Genomic DNA, 17,917 nt, shown 5'->3' on the forward strand with positions numbered 1-17,917 from the left:
CCTAGTTTTCATTACTCTAGAAATGGACAAGACTGTGACTTTCAATTGTTAGTAATCTTTAGAAAATACTCCCTCTATAATCCTGGAAGTTAAAAAAAAAAAGCCATTTGACACTAATATTCCCAAGCTCAGCTATTTAAGAATTTTACTAATCACACAGGGAAATCTTTCTTGCACTAGAAAACATTCATCTTCTCTGCCAAAGCCAAACTAAAAATCAAGGTCAAAGTGTTTTAACCTCCTCCCCCTTTGTAGTAGTCCCTTTTTTGTTGCTGTAACAAAATACTTGAGACTGAGTACTTATAAAGAAAAGAGGTTAGTGTATCTCTCATAGAGGAAAGTAATAGTATGTAACATCCACCATCATGACTACAAAGACACATGTTGTTTTATAAATTTCTAGAAAGAGTGATATGAAAGACCCTCTTTGGGATGGAAACATGGCTCCATAAATTCTGTTTCTGTTTGACCTTCTGTATGGCTGTGTGCCTTGGCCCCTTCCTTTCTTTGCCTTTGTATGTGTTTGAATATGTGCAATGTCTCAGCAGAGTGTTGTGCATATCTAAGGACACCTCCCACCTGTGTTTTTCTTGTACACACTTCTCTTGCTGTGGTCATTATCTACATGGCTTATTTTCTGAGGAAGGCAGAAGCAGTGTAAAGAAAGAGCCCAGACCTGGGTTTGAATCCCATCCAACCACATCTCAGCTATGTGATCTTGGGCATGTCACTCAAACTCCTGACCACGCCCTCCTTATCTAAAAAAATGGAAGTGATATTATCTATTTCCACATGGTTTTATGAGAATTAGATGAGATAACATACAATACATGGAAGAGATTAATTTTTTTCATTTACATACTCTTTGCCTGCCTCTACTTTTCATTTTTTTCCTCTTCCTCCTCCTCAGTTTTTTTGAGCTCAGGTCTATTTACCTTGGTTCTTTTTTCCCCATTTATTTTGAAAAGTTTTTAATCTAAAAAAAAAAAAAAGACAAGTGCAACAAATACCCACCCGCCTTCCACCTAGAATCAGTCATTACTCACATTTAACCACATTTACTCTATTTTTTCCCTTTTATGAACATTTGTGAAGTATAATTATCACACCACAATGATCATGATACCGTTACCATTGTAAAATTATCACACTCAGGAAATTCAAAAAAATTGAATCCTTTTTCCTGACACATAGACTATGTTCAAACTTTCCAAGTTATTCCAAGAGCTGCTTCTTCTTCTTCTTCTTCTTCTTCTTCTTCTTCTTCTTCTTCTTCTTCTTTTTTTTTTAATTTGGAGAGTCTAGAACAGTTGTTTTGTTTTGAAGAATGTCCTTCCATTTGAATTTTTCCTCTGCATTCCTCTTGACTGGAACTGACTGGCTGGCCATTGTGACAGCAGTGTTATGGGGGGGGGGGGGCTGTGCCCTAGGTATCAGTCACATCAGAGGCACATGGTGTCACATTGTCCCACCAGTGGTGATCCTAAGTTTGATCATTTCATTAAAGTTGTGTCTACCAGACTTTTTCATTTAAAATATTTCCTTGATGAGTGCTAAGTATTGTGTTTTGTACAGTTTTACTGTGTAGTCTGTTGAGCATTTGGGGTCTTTTTCAGCCATCTTCCTTTCCACCAATCCTATAGCTTGACTCTGCAGCAGAGTAGACTAAACACATGGATGACTATCGTGGTCTGCAGCATCTTCTACCCAATGGTAGTGACATCCGTTCCTTGTTACTGCCACCAACCATGATGGCTGTTCAACCATTCTCTGTTTTTAAATCTCTCTCCCACTCTTCATTTCTTCTCTATTTCTCTCTCTTAAGTTATTTGTTTATTCACCAAATACTTTTGAAAGTCTTCTATGACCAGGTAGGCACTACCCTTCACCATGGGATCACAAAGGTCAGTAAGAGCCTCAACCCCTGCCTGCATGGACCTTAAGTGAATCATTTGTTTTAATTTATCAATTCATTTAACAAATATTCACTCAGTGCCTATTGCATATCTACATTGTATATGTACATTGTTCTGTTTTCTGGATACAACAGTAAACAAAAGCAGCCAACTCTCTGCCCTCATGAGGCTCCCAGTCTAGTTGATGAGGAGGAAGAGAAGATAAGCAGGGAAGGGAAGGATGGGGGCGGGGACTGATTTTGAACTAGGTCAGGGAAGGATCACGTACGCACCACCCGAAGGCAGAGAGAAAGCTGCTCTTTAAGTGGGGAACAGGTGTTCCAGGCAGAGAGCGAGCGTTTGCAGAGTGCGTGCTTTCTGTGTTCAAGGAGGCCCATGTGAACAGAGTGTTACAGGAGATAAAATCCATGAGGCAAAGGGTGGGGTGGGGGTGAGGGTGGTGTTGAGTAGAGGGCTGAGCATATGAAGCAGATGTTCAAGCTAACGATACCTTGGAGCTGGCCGCACGTTTATGGTATGTAAAGCCACCCACAAGTCAGCATGGGACCTCCTAGGGCCCCAGTGTAGGTGGGTCAGGAGAGAAACTAGGGGGTCAGAGAGGATGAGGAGGAACCAACAAGGAAACTGAAAGGAGAGCTGGTGAGGTTGCCAGGAACAGAGCCAGGACCTCCAGGGCCCGAATCCTACACAATTGGGGAGACTCCCTTTGAAAAAGAATACAAAATGATGAACAAAAAAATTAAGAACAAAATTAAATATTTAGGGACTGATGGTACAGCTCAATGGTAGAGTATGTGCTTAGGATACATGAGGCCCTGGGTTCCTTCCCAGTACTCCCCCCAAAAAAGTAAATAATATTTAGAGCGAGAAAGGAATTCACAGGGCTGGGGTTGCGGCTCAGTGGTAAAACATTTACCTAGCATGTGTGAGGCACTGGTTGATTCCCAGCACCACATAAACAAACAAACAAACAAATAAATAAAGATATTGTGTCCATCTACAACTAAAAATATTTTTTAAAAAGGAAGGAAATTACAACAAACTAACAAATACCATAATTTTTTTAAAAATGTTTTATAACTAACAAATGCCATAAATATCTATCAAGCAACGTTCTTAATTTATAATTACTAATGAACGAACATGTTTTCTACATTTTTAGCTACACATGCTTCCCTATGAGAGTGAATTTGAAATACAGTTTTCTGTAGAGGTATTAAGTAATTCAGTCGTTCCTCCAGCATGGTTGCTCAAAATTAGTCTTGATGATTTATAGTTTAGAAAAGACGTTGTCCTTAGCATGGCATCTCTCCATGGTGAGGCCTCATCCGTAACTTCCTCTGTGGTTCCTTGCTCTGGCAAGACCTCACAGAACCACAGCCTTTGCTCTGCTAAACGTGGCATGGCGCCTGTGGCTTGCCGTATCCCAGACAGCCGCTGGCCAGCTCAGCCAGAACCACACAGCCATCCATTCCCACCTCATCCCATCTGCTCAGTGGGTCCCAGGAGCTATATAAAGTAGTCATGAAACCTGGCTCAAGGTGACCCCATGTAGCATCTCCTTCAGATCTTCTCCTTGGAATCAGAGAAGGGGTTCAATGTTCATCATGCTAGAACCCAGCTGCTATAGAGGGTAGTGCTAGTAGCCCTCTGGCCCCATCCCAAGCCCTGGGACACCACCAGGCTAACAGTGTCTCCTGCTGTTGTTGGATGTCAAAAGAGAAACTCAGTCTCAGAAGGGGTCTGCATGTGAGGAGGCCTGAGATTTAAGCTTTATTGCCTTCAAGGTAAATTGGCCTCTTTTAGGAGGAGAAGCAGGAGAGAAAGCTGTCAGGAAAGTCAACTGAAGAAAGTACAGTCCCCTTTGGTATCCACAGGGGATTGGTTCCAGGCCACCCATGGACATCAAAAATGAGGATGCTCAGGCCCTTGTATAAAATGGTATAGTATTCGCACACAACCTACACACATCCTCCCGTATATTTTAAATTATCTGTAGATTATTTATAATACCCCATACAATATAAATGTATACGTAAATAGTTGTTATGTTGTTTGGGGAATAATGACAAAAAAAAAATCACATACAGACGTGATTTTTTTTCCGAAACATTTTTGACCTGCAGTTGGTTGACTCTGTGAATGTGGATGCCCTGGATATGGAGGGAGCCATCAGTATTGTTAAATGCTATGTAAAATGCTGACTAGGAATTAACCATTGACACAAACAATTTGGTGACATAGAAGGGACAAAAGTCCAGCTGAAGTAGATTCAAAAAAAAAAAAAGAGAGACAAGCAGGAGACAGTGAATGCATTTAATTATTCACAAGAGTTTTGTTTATGAAAACTAATGTCTGTAAAGTTCATTTAAAGTGCGTGAATGGAATATTCTATTTTTGTTTCTTCAAGAGGCCCTAAATTATGTTTTCACTTTGATTTTGTCATAGTTGATCCAAAAATGGTTCCTCATTCCTTAAAGAGACAAAGTAGATTAAAAAGGGAACTTAAGAAAATTTCGATGTGAGGAGGGTTCTTTCTAGCTCCTGTATATCCAAGTGAAACTAGTTTACCAATTGTCTCCCAGAGATAGAGAAAAGCCACCTTGGTGGATGGGAGAAGATGGTGTTCATATGACCTGACCGCAGATTGCCTGTGTCACATGCTGTTTTACTTCAGAGTTATGTTAGAATATTATTGGGTCTCCCCCTCCCCCGCCTCCTGTAACTGGGGATTGAGCCCAGGGCCTTAGTGCATCCTAGAAAAGCAATCTAACTCTCAACCACACTTCCAGGCCTTTCTGTTTTGAGACAGGGTCTTGCTAAGTTGCCCTGGCTGGCCTGGAACTTGCAGGCCTCCTGCCTCAGTCTCCCAAGTAGCTGAGTTTATTAGGCTTGCACCACTGTGCCCAGCTATTTCCAGGTCTTATTGAGTCATCTAACTTTTTACCAACCCAGAAGCTTGACTTAGCAGAGTACCACACTCTGCCCCCCACTTTGCATTCAGATGAAATCAAAACAATTTGGAAATAAGTACATCTAAAAGTCATCCTGTTCAAAAATGTGAACAGTCCAGCTCATAGTGTGTGTGTGTGTGTGTGTGTGTGTGTGTGTGTGTGTGTGTGTGTGTACCCTGTGCTAAATTCTGAGACCTTCCACATCACCTCACTGGTTTTTAAATTATTGAAAGCAATCATGTCCTTTTCATGATGACTTTTGCTTTTGCTTTTTGTTTTTAGATTTTCTTTTACTTTTTTTTTTTCCATCTAAATTCTGCCACAACAGTATTGCCTGTAAAAGAACTCTTTTGTCTTGCATATCTTTTTACATGCCTATGCACATGCGTATGTGTACTGTCCACACTAATTCCCTCTGTGACTGATTGTCGTGTTAGGCTGTACTGATCATATATGTCCATTGTGGTTTTCCTGTTAACTCGGTAACTACTTGGTAACCTATTAAGATTTTCTTTCGCTGATCTCAGAAATGGGAAAAGCTGGTTAAGTAGGCCCAAGTGATTTATTCATCTTCGTTCTTTGTCAGTGAATTAATTTGATGTTATGTGTAATTTTAGAGATGCTTCTATTTCCTGTTCTTTGCTACACAGAACTCAGGCTTCCCTTTCCTCCTCCCCCAAACATTGCAAAACCTTAACCATGTTATTCTGTGAACCACTTCCTCTTGATAAAGTGCTTTCATTGCATTTTGAAAAAAAAAATATACTACACTGAAGGAACCAGATAAAATTCAATATTTTAAGTTATTTTCCAGTCACTTTTTACCCTAGCAATTTCAGAACTTTGACCCAACATGTGATTGTTTGGATTCTACCGTACATATGATCCCTTTCATGAACATATTTTTTAAAAGTTTTCCTCTCTGTGACATATGTTGTTGTAATGGATTGATATTTTTTACTTGAAAAAAATATTACCAACTAGTTTTTTTAAAAAACTTAAAAATAATTTTGGAATCAAATTAAGTTGATACTGAGAGAGCCTCAGATTTTTTAACCTTCTTTCTCATTAATGCTAGTTATATTTTGGCTCTAATGAGCTAATTATAGACTCAAAACACTGCTTACCTATAGGATTAAAAATAATGCCAGTCTCAGTGCTAGGATGCACCCTTGGTTCTTTAGCCATCTTCAAAATGGAAATATGGTATACAGATAAAGTCTAGATACTTAATGTTTGTCATGTTGACAAGGAGAAATACAGGAAGTCTTACAGACATTTATTTAAGCCTAAAACCTTCAATAGATTGTTGACTGACTTAAAAACCTTGGTCAAGCCACTTAACCTCTGGCTGCCTAGAGATTTCTCATCTGTACAACATGGAAAATAAGTGTTCTGCCCAGGGAGTAAGGACAACTAAAAGCAGTCAGTTCACGTTCAGTATCAGGACATGGCCTGGCAGAGAATGAGAACAGCTAATACTTACTAGTTATTATTGTTATCAAGATCAGATGGATGCAGGGAATGGTGATTCCTTTCCCCTCAACTCACAGCCATGCACAGAATCAAGAGTGGGGGCTTCTCCGTAGACAGATAGCAACTGCCTTAATAAAATATTAGTGACCAATCTAACCTGCTTGTGCTTCTTTGTGACTTGTGACTTGTGCCCAGCCATTTTTATACATCCATATCCCCGACTTCTACTCACAAGTATTTTGTCTTTAATTCTTATTGTTCTAAAATTTTCATCCTATTATTGGTAATACATACCACAGCCCAAGAAAAGGCTACGCCTAACTGCAAGCACAGCTAAAAAGATGAGCTTCACGACCCTTCAAATGAGCTGATGCCACCCCTGGGTTTAATGTCTTAATCTGGTGATGTGGAGAAAGCAGGATTTTGAGTAAGCTCCGTTATAAAAATGTAAATAATATTTGTTTGTTATATCAATGTTTGCTGCCACTAGATACATAATTTCTATAAAGCCAAAATTTTGCAATCACGAGAGGAAAAAAAAAAAGTCTTAACAAGCTTTTGACTTTTTTTGCAGAAGTTGTTAGGACCACTTTTTTTTTAAGAAAGCCAAAATGAAAAATAGTTCTTTTTTTGTGTGTGTGTGTGTGTGTGTTTGTGTGTGTTGCTGGGGATTGAACCCAGGGCCTTGTGCATGCAAGGCAAGCACTCTACCTACTGAGCTATGTCCCCAGCCCCAAGTAGTCCAACTTTTTAATTGATTTCTGCTTTATGAAAAATTCTTCTTACAAGAAAATTTGTCATATATTTAATATAGTGTTTTTACAAAAAAAAATTTAGTTTCAGACCCTTCATCTAAAACTATTGTGCTCAAAATTCAGTTCATAGCAAGAAATCATTACATATATAACATAGCAGTACTTTAACAAGTTTATGTGTGTATTCATTTTTGTGTCTTCATTATTATTTTTACAGATTAGCAAATTTAAATATAAACACATGAGGGCTGGGTTTGTGAGTCATTGGTAGAGTGCTTGCCTAGCATGCATGAGGCACTGAGTTCAATTTTCAGCACCACATACAAATAAATAAAGGTCCATTAACAACTAAAAAATACTAAAATATATATATATATATATATATATATATATATATATATATATATATTTATAAACACATGATGAATTAAAAGAAGAACTTAGAAAACATGACTTGTTTTTATTTATTAAATAATGGCTCATTAATTTATTGCTTGAAGTATTAATTGACATCAGATTGGTATAGAAAAGAAAAGCCATTGGTAATGCCACTTGTGTTGCATGGTGGCTATTAGAATTTTTCTCAAAACATCTAAAACTTTCAGTTTGAAAACCAATTCAGGCCTGAATAGATGTAACCCCAGTGAAACATTTGTGTTTCCCAACAAAATGTATCTTATAAATGTCAGAATTTACTCACATGGAAAGCACCAAATAAAGAGAAATAATGGTGACAGAGTGAGAGGCGTTTCACAAACCGATAGCTATGATGGCAGCTTAGGGAAATCCTTACTGAAGCCAGGCGCTGTGACAGTCTCCTACTGGGGATGCTGAGACAGGAGGAGGGAAAGTTCAAGGTCAGTCTAGGCAATTTAGTGAGATCCTGTCTCCAAATAAAAGATAAAAAGAGCTGGAGATGTAGCTCAGTGGTCGAACACTTGCCTGACATGTGTGAGGCCTGGGTTCAATCTCTAGTACTTGTCGTAAGAGGAGCAGGAAACATGGTGTTTGGAGGCCTCTAAGGACTGTCCGCCATATCTCTGATGCAGTACAACAGGAACCATGTGCAGAGTATGGCCAGTGGAACAATGGAAAGCATTTCCATGCCGTTTGTGACCTGGGCTCTGGCCCCAGTTCTTCCCATTAATCTGGGAAGTTACTTAATCTCTCTGGGCTTTCAACAAAGCATTTTTTAACACAAAGATCAACAAGATCTGATCCTTACATAGTAATAGTTTTCAGTTTTATAAGAGATTCTAGCACAGTAACAAAAATAGCATGATTCCACATGGCAAATGCTATGATTGAGTGTTTATGCCAAGCACTGTATGCTATTTTATATAAATGATACAAAAGTCCTACAGATTATGGATTATTATTCTTTCACTTTACAGACAAACGAACTGAAACTCAGGTTAAAGAAGGGTTTAATGCCTTATTTGAGGTTGTTTCTGGGGACAGATGTTACTCATAAGTTTGCTAGGAGCAATGGATAGCAAATGTCACTACTGGATATGAAGACACGGTTGAAGACTTGACATAAAAGCTGAATTTTGAATGATAACTAGGGTTTATGAAGGAAACATGGACAGAGGATATTACATGAAGGGAACAGCATATTCAAGGATGCAAAGATTTTAATTTATTTATTTATTTATTTATTTAGGTGCCTGGGATTGAACTCAGAGGCCCTCAACCACTGAGTCACATCCCCAGCCCTATTTTGTATTTTATTTAGAGACAGTGTCTCACTGAGTTGCTTAGTGCCTTGCTTTTGCTGAGGCTGGCTTTGAACTCGTGATCCTCCTGCCTCAGCCTCCCAAGCTGCTGGGATTATTATAGACATACACTCTGCAGATGCAAAGGTTTTAAACAAAGAATGATTAAAAAAAAAAAGTTCATTGGCCCTAAATGGCTGGAGTTGAAAAGTAGGTATGGGCAAATTGTGAAGGATTTTGAAAGATATGCTGAGCACCTGAATTCTCTCCACTTCCTCATGATCAGCCACGGAGCGTTTTCAAACAGGAGAGGGAGAGGTTCACATTCCTATTGGAAATTGGCAGCTGTGGCAATGGTGATGAGAATTGATGTGGAGTCAGGGCGGCTGGAGGAGCTGATGAAGGTCAACTAAGGCTGACAGTGACAATAAAGGAGAAGCTCTCCACAGGAAAAACCACGAGGATTTCCTGACTCATGGGATGGGGAAAAAAAATGGGAGGAGCAAAGCACTACACCAGAGTTTCTAAATCAAACTAATGAGTGATGAATGACAATTAGGGCTTGTGGGAGGAGGGTGCATGGGAAGGAAATACTGAGCTAGACTTGCTTGGATGGAAATGCCAATGGGACCTTAAACTGGACACTTTTAGGCCAGCTACTCTGACAGATAAGATAAGGGCTACCCCTGACCTTGGTCCAAAATCGTGGCTGAGATTGCTAATCTAAAAGACAATGAAACCTGCATCCAAACTTAAAATTAACTATGTGAGGTTTAACATAAACAGGTGTCCCATCAAATGCATATATCAGAATACTTAGGATAGATTTTGTTTGGTGTGTGATGCTGGGAATCAAACACCAGGCTCCATGCATGACAGGCAAGTGCTTTACCACTGAACCACGCCTCCAGACCGTAGATTTCCAAAGTATATATTTTCAAAGTTTATTTATGCAGACAAGAGAAACTGTTTGAGGCCTAGACATTTGAGACTTTGGGAACTATTGAGCATCAAGGAAGTGATTAGTCCTTATTCAGGTAGTTCAAGGCAGGACTTTGGCTGGATATACAGCTTCTCCCATCACCCATCACCTTTCCCCAAAGACAAAAAACAAAATCTATCTGATAAAGTACTTTTCCAATTCTCCTTTAATCAGCAATTTGTTGTTCTCCCCAAGACACAAAATGAACTCAGAAATGACATACCCATGAAAGGATTTTAACTCCACCCAGTCAACAGGGTTTGTTTTGCAATATGTTGCTTCATTAGGACTCCCCACCCCAGCACTAACCCGAGTGTGACACTTTTGGCTCTCAGGGCTGGGTGTTTTCTCTCTTTCTCTTGACCTTTAGAAAATACCATGCATATTAACATGCACACCCTGCTTTCACATACTGGGTGTGAGTGTGTGTGTGTGTGTGTGTAGAGAGAGAGAGAGAATTAATATATATTTTACATATTCATATTTTATACATTTATACATTATATATTTAAAATTATGTATATATATATATATATATATTGTTTTTTCATTCCAAAAATAAGGAATGCAGGGAGGGTAATCATGTAAGAAGGTTGGCTTTGCAGATTAATACAGATTTTTGTTAAAAATAGCCTTTAATTGAAATGTCTTCTTGTTTTTACCAAGGACGCAAACCTTTTGAACCGTGACTCATTCAGAAGCAGATTTACTTACCCCTATAGATTTACAGCACAGTTTTGATGTTGACTCCTTCTAATAATTCTGTAGCAGACTCTAAGGGAAAGAAATGAAAGGGCAGAGGGGAGTACTTTTACCAGATGAATGTAAGGAGAGTTTCAGGAGATGTCACAAGAACATGCTGTTGTCCTCAGTTATTTCCATCTTAGGTGGATGATTCACTCTGGCGTGTCCCTGACCCACCATACATCAGTGTGGTATGTATAGGCTCAGAAGCTAAAGTCTGTGGATTCAGTGGGTTTTTCTGACTCATGGTTGTTGACATTTTCTTTCAAGATTTTATCCTTCATAATTTTAATGCTTTTCCAAATTTAGTAGTTTGAGAGAGCAACACATCAATATCAGGCTTCTTATTACCTGAATCATCTTTGTTTCCTCTAAGATTCAGTTTTTGTTTGGTACTGGGGATTGAACCCAAGGCATTTTACCACTGAGCTGCATCCCCAGCCATTTAAAAAAAAATTTTTTTTTAACCTCCCTGACTCTCAGACCTGCACATATAGACCTTAGCCTATGCCTTACCTGTCATTTCTCTACCTGGGTGCTCACCTATCTACCTGATGTGGTCTAATTCAGAGCATTCACCTAGCGGCTTCCTTGGATTCACATGTCTTTCTGTCCAAGCGCACCGGTCCCTCCTGGACAACCCAGTTTTGCCCTCCTGGGCTTCTAGAAGATACTTCCTCCACTGGAAACCACATGGGGTAATCTAGAAAATACCTCATAGCAAGTCAAATGTCCCTCCTTTAATATAAAACATACAAACTTAAAACTTGAAATTGCTATTGAATGTATTCAGTAACTATAGCCCAGAGTAGCTTTTGTGTTGAGAGAGAGAGAGAGAGAGAGAGAATATCACTTTTCCTTCTTAACATTGGGAAAGAAGAAAATATATGATAGGAAAATTTAGCAAAGAAATTTGATCATGTCAGATTTCCTCTGTGATAAATCCAAAATTACTGTCAAGGGTAAAGTGGGATGATTAAGCACTCACCCTGCAGGGTGCACATTTACACTGCTCTGTCCAGATGGTTTTTACAGCCTTATCTCTTCTCATTGCTGTGTGTCCATACCGTACGTACTGAGCCTACATGTTTTGACATCAACTCTGGCTTATGAAACAGCTCTTGGAACATGTTAACGCTAGATTAGTTTTAATCACCATCATCATCATCATCATCATCATCATCATCATTACATCATTTTGCTTTCAAAGATTGGGATATTTTAAAAATCATTTGTGTCATTTTTAAGAAAGCAGAGTCAGCAGGACAAAGGCTTCCATATAAATATTTTATAAAGAGAGAGAGCAGCTCTGATTGGTTAGTGCTATTAAAATTGAAAATGTGGTACAGCTGAAGTATTAGCTTGAAGTCTGGTTAAAGGGTCGTTTTAGTCAGCTTTGCCTCAGTGTGACCAAAACACCTGACAAAGAACAACTCAGAGGAGGAAGAGTTTATTTTTGCTCACAGTTTCAGAGGCTCAGTCCATGATCAGCCACGGCTTTAAGCCCAAAATGAGGTGGAACATCGTGCCCGAAGGGTAGGAGAGAGGAAAGTAACTCAGGACATGGCAGCCAGGAAGCAGGGAGGTCTGCTCACCAAGGACAAATATAAACCCCAAAGGCACATCCCAGTGACCTACTTTCTCCAGCCACATCCTATTTGCCTACAGCCCAGTTAATCCCCATCAGTGGATTAATCCACTGATTACGTTAAGACTCATAATTGAATCATTTCACCTCTGAAAATCCTTGCATTATCCCACACATGAACTTCTGGGGGATACCTCATATCTAAATCATAACAAGGGTGAACTATAAGTTTTAGGATGATATATTTTAGGAAAAATAAATCTGTCTTGGCTTAGCCTATTTCATCAAATAATTTAATTTGAATACACATACCCCTATAGATACAGTAATATTTTGATTATGGTATTAATGGAGCTACATACTAAATATTTATGAAAAAATTGTCTAAAAGTAATCTATTGGGGGGAAAATATATGTGTGTGTGTGTATATATATATATATATATATGTGTGTGTGTGCATGTGTGTGAGCGTGTGTGTATATACATATATAAGTATATATATTTAAAAGTTGCCATGAATTGATAACTATTAAAATCAAACAGTGAATATATGATAATTATTATATCATTGGGTATATACATATATATATATATATATAATGTTTGTTTTCATAGTTTTCATGTAAAATATTAAAACACAAGCACATTCAGGTAAATATTGTTTGGTTTAAATATAGTTATTCCTAAGCATCTGTGGGGGATTGGTTCCAGGAACCCCTGTGAATACTCAAATCCAAGGATTCTCAGGTCTCTTATATTTGTATAAAACCTACCCAAATCTTCCTCTATACTTTAAATCATCTCTAGATTACATACATACACACACACATACACACACACACATGCCATGATATATATATAAAATGAAAATATAGTCACACGTCCCTAACCAATAGGGATAAGTTCTGAGAAATGTGTCTTTAGACAATTTTATTGTCATGAGAACACGTGTCATACAAAGATGGCTATAACGTCATCAGGCAATACAATCACAGGACCTTGGTGGTATGGATAGTCTGTCTTTGACCAAAGAAATCATATATTATTAGGGAGTATGTAACTATAGTTGTTATGCTGGATTGTTCAGAAAATCATAACAAGAAAAATATCTGTATATGTTCAGTACAGAAAAAAACATTATGAATATTTTTAAGCTGTGGCTTTAAGCTATAGTACTATCTTCTGATTTCTCATCCCTGTCTTGCCAAAAATGTCAGGAAAGAGAATAGCTGGTTACATCCCCCAAGGAACCAGGCCACTACTTATTTTATAAAAACACTTTCCTCTGTAGGATAATGGCTTCATTTGGTTTAGGCAAAGAAATGTTATAACGTTAAAAAAAATGTTTTTTTTCCTTGACTGTATGACCTTTTTAGTTCTCTAAAAGACCCAATGTTTCCAAATAAATGTAGCAAAAGCTGCTATTTCAGAGATATCTTTGGAAAGCAGGGAATCACTTGGTAATGTGTTTAATCATTCTTGACATAAGATTTTTGTGTAAGATTTTAAATGAGGTGAAGGTCTACACTTCTCATACCCATGCTCTGAGGCTTTCTCCTTTATATCTAGGTATCCTATGGTGACATGAATTCCAAAATGATGTCCACTTTGTTCACTTGGCTCCAAGGAGATTAGCTTAGTCTATAAAAGCAAAGTTCTGTTTTCACTTTGTGGGAGTTCTCAAGGTCTTGGCTCCATCTTGCACCATGCAGATGGGATCATGGTCAGGCATGGAACTTCAGGGCAACACGAATTTTCCTCTCCATACAGTTCTCTTCCCATCTTGCCTGCCATAAATGGGGCTTTTGAAAAAAAAAGCGACCTGATGATTATCCCAGGATAAGCTTTTATGAGACTGTTAATATGTGGATTTCTTCCTTTTTCAGATGGGTGAGTCAAACGACGACATAGACCAAATGTTCAGCACTTTGCTGGGAGAAATGGATCTTCTAACCCAGGTAAACTCCCGCTGTTAACCTGCAAACTGAGGAGGGAAATGGGATCACAGAATTTGATTTTTATATGACAAGAGTGCTGTATGTAAAAGTAATGCTGGAGACTGACAACATTCTGTATTACATATTCTTGATATAACTGTGACAGTGGTGGGGGGTGGTTGCAAAACTCCTTCCTGATTCTGTCGTTCTGAGTTCAGTTATTTAGTATTTTGGTCACATACATACATACATTCTCATACAGTCTGTTATGGAAATTCTAATGCTTACTGTGTCCAGTGGAGGAATTTTCCCCCTCTGACCACCATTACCTAGTAGTTTCCCTGGTGGTTAACTTTATAAAGACTGGCGGAGAACATGACATCATCTTTTGTAAAAGTTTTTTTTTTTTTTTTTATTTAACCAACCTTTGAGAGACTGTTACATTTTAAAGGACTAAGTGGGAGTAATTATGGGTCCCTGAGTGGACTGTCAGAACTTTCAAAACTTGGTTCCCTCAAAGGAGCATGAAGGCCACTCAGTCATAGGCTACAGGGCTGAGAAAAGTGGTGTCATCAAGACCACATTGACTCAGCGGTCACCCCATGCTCAGGTCAACTGGAGCCCAGCAGCTATAGACCCAAGGCCACTGACCCAGGTTTCAAAGTCTGGTGAGCTTTAGAGCATCTTGTAATGTGCTCATAAATGCTTCTTTGATTCAGAGGACACTCAGGTCATGACAAAAAATGTCAAAATAAAAATAACCCAATATTCCTAAATAAGACAAGGATCTTGAGTTTTCTACAACATAAATGAGTTGTCTGCATTTTCAAAGACATTTTTTAGGAAAAAAAATTTAGTTATATGTACATTCTCTATAAAATTCATGACAGATTTTATTCTATAAAAGAAGAGACAAAATGTGAGGCCCTCGTGGAAGGGTGGTATTCAGAAGGTGGGTTAGGGCACTAGCCACGTTTCTGCAGATGAGGACTTTATTTTTCCTCTCATGAGGGAAGAGTGTGAATGAACATTTATGACCTTTTTCTGTTCATTTGCTCCCTTTTCAGCCAGTGGGAGGAGTGATTGCTCTTGACTGGCGGAGTCTGGGATTTTCATGGGACCATGGTTGATAATTATTACTATAATTCAAGAGTAGGACATAAATAAACTTACAGACAACAACCACAGGATTATCTCAGTAGATGCAGAGAGAGCATTTGACAAAATACAGCACTCATTTGTGTTTAGAACACTAGAAAAACCAGGGATAGTAGGAACATACCTCAACATTGTAAAAGCTATATACATTAAACCAAAGGCCAACATCAGTCTAATCCAAGAAAATCTGAAGGCATTCCTTCTAAAAACTGGGACAAGACAGGGATTCCTTCTTTCACCACTTTTATTCAACATCGTTCTTAAAACCCTAGTGAGAATAATTAGGCAAAAGAAAGAAATTAAAGGGATATGAGTAGGAAAAGAAGAGATCAAATTATCTCTGCTGATGATATGATCCTGTATTTAAAAGACCAAAAAAATTCCACCTTAAAACTTCTAGATAAATGAATTCAGCAAAGTAGCAAGATACAAAATTAACACCCATGAGTCAATTGTGTTCCTATACACTAATGAAGAATCAGCTGAAAGAGAAATTAGGAAAACTATCCCATTCACAATAGCCTCCAAATAAAATAAAATAAAATAAAATGCTTGGGAAACAATCTAATAAAAAAGGTGAAAGACTTCTACAATGAAAACTACAGAACACTAAAGAAAGCTTAGAAGATGGAAAGATTTCCCATATTCTTGGATAGGCAGAATTAATATTGTCAAAATGCCATACTACCACAAGCACTAGTGCAATTCCTATTAAAATTCCAGTGACTTCTTCATAGAAATAGAAAAAGCAGTCATGAAATTCATTTGGAAACATACGCGGCCCAGAATAGCCAATGCAATCCTTAGTGAGAAAAGTAAAGCAGGAGGCGTCACAATACCAGACCTTAACTTATACTACAGAGCTATAGTAATAAAAACAGCATGTTATTGACACCAAAACAGACATGAAGACCAATGGAAAGTAATAGGAGACACAGAGACAGACCTATATAAATACAGTTTTCTCACACTAGACAAAGGCATCAAAAACACACATTGGAGAAAAGATAGCCACTTCAACAAATGAAAAACTGTAAATCCATATGTAGTAGACTGAAATTTAACCTGTATCTCTCACCTTGCACAAAACTTAACTCAAAGTGGATCAAAGACCTAGATATTAGACCAGAGACCCTGTACCTTCTAGAAGAAAATGAAGGTCCAACGCTCCAACATGTCACCTTAGGAACCAACTTCCTTAACAAGATTCTTAAAGCACAAGAAGTAAAATAAAAAATTAATAAATGGGATGGCATCAAACTAAAAAGCTTCTTCACAGAAAAGGAAAAAATCAAGAGTGTGAAGAGAGAGCCTTCAGAATGGGAGAAAATCTTTGCCACCTATACCTCAGATAGAGCATTAATTTCCAGAATATATAAAGAACTCAAAAAAAAAAACACCAAAAAACAAATAACCCAATCAATAAATGGACAAAGGAACTGAATAGACACTTCTTGAAAGAAGAAATACAAATGATCAAGAAGTGTATGAAAAAAATGTTCAATATCTGTAGCAATTAGCAAAATGAAAATTAAAACTACACTGAGATTTCATCTCACTCCAGTCAGAATGGCAATTACCAAGGATACAAGTAAGAAGAAAATGTTGGCAAGGATGTGGGGGGAAAGGTGCACTTATCCATTGCTGGTGGGACTACAAATTGGTACAACCACTCTGGAAAGCAGTATGGAGATTTCTCAAAAGAACTAGGAATGGAACCACCATTTAAACCAACTATCCCACTCCTCAGTTTATATCTAAAGATTTAAAATCAGCATACTACAATGATTCAGCCACATCAATGTTTATAGCAGCTCAGTTCCCAATAGCTAAGCCATGGTGCCAACCTAGGTTTCCTACAACAGAAGAATGGCTAAAGAAATTGTGGTATACATACACAATGGAGTATTACTCAGCCATAAAGAAGAATGACTTTATGACATTTTCGAGTAAGTGGCTGGATCTGGAGACTGTTATGCTAAGTGATATAAGCCAGTCCCCAAAAACCAAAGGTCAAACATTTTTGCTGATATGTGGAAGCTAACCCACAGTAACAGGGAAGAGGGGAAGAACAGACATTCAGTAGATTAGACAAAGGGGAATGAAGGGAAGGGATCGGGGATAGAAATAGGAAAGACAGTGGAATGAATCTGACATAACTTTCCTATGTACATATATGAATACACCACAGTGAATCTCACCATCGTGTACATCCACAAGACTGGAATCCTAATTAGAATAAGATACAGTCCATATTTGTATAAATATATCAAAATAATCTGTCATGTGTAATTAAAAACAACAAATAAAATTTTTAAAAGAATGGGAAAGAGGAGCCTCCAAGACTATTGAACCTACCTTTGTTCAAGGACCTTGGAGTTTTTGCTTGCTCTTTGTTGCGCCCAGAGAGGTTTAGTCAGCTCTCCCATGGGGGTAAGCCCCTTCTCCTTTTCTTTCAGGGCAAGAAAAAAGGTAAGATCTGTTCTTCAATTTAATCACTACCCATTACCCTTTGAGATGACTGCGTATTTTCCCAGCCATTTGAAAAACTGCTGAATTTCACAAATTTATTTTCTGATTGGTTTCCTCCAGAACTTTAGAAAATGATCAGGGATATCTTTTACCAAGTTAAATTAACATAAAGGGATGCATTCACTGTCATAAAAATATTCATGTTGGAAAACATGT

At 38.1% G+C, this 17,917-nt stretch overlaps 1 protein-coding gene across 1 annotated transcript in view; it reads left to right on the plus strand.

Moving 5' to 3' along the window:
- Apbb1ip (amyloid beta precursor protein binding family B member 1 interacting protein) overlaps positions 1-17,917 on the plus strand; it is a 105,463-nt gene that overhangs the window by 33,004 nt on the left and 54,542 nt on the right. The window contains exon 2 of the mRNA XM_046442268.2: positions 14,021-14,092. Within this exon, the coding sequence (XP_046298224.1) occupies positions 14,021-14,092 (72 nt within the window). The remainder of the gene's footprint in view (positions 1-14,020; positions 14,093-17,917) is intronic.

The sequence above is a fragment of the Marmota monax genome, unplaced genomic scaffold (genome assembly GCF_021218885.2).
Source record: "Marmota monax isolate L192 unplaced genomic scaffold, Marmota_monax_Labrador192_F-V1.1 WCK01_AAM20220418_F8-fsc00072, whole genome shotgun sequence".
NCBI classification, from domain to species: domain Eukaryota; kingdom Metazoa; phylum Chordata; class Mammalia; order Rodentia; family Sciuridae; genus Marmota; species Marmota monax.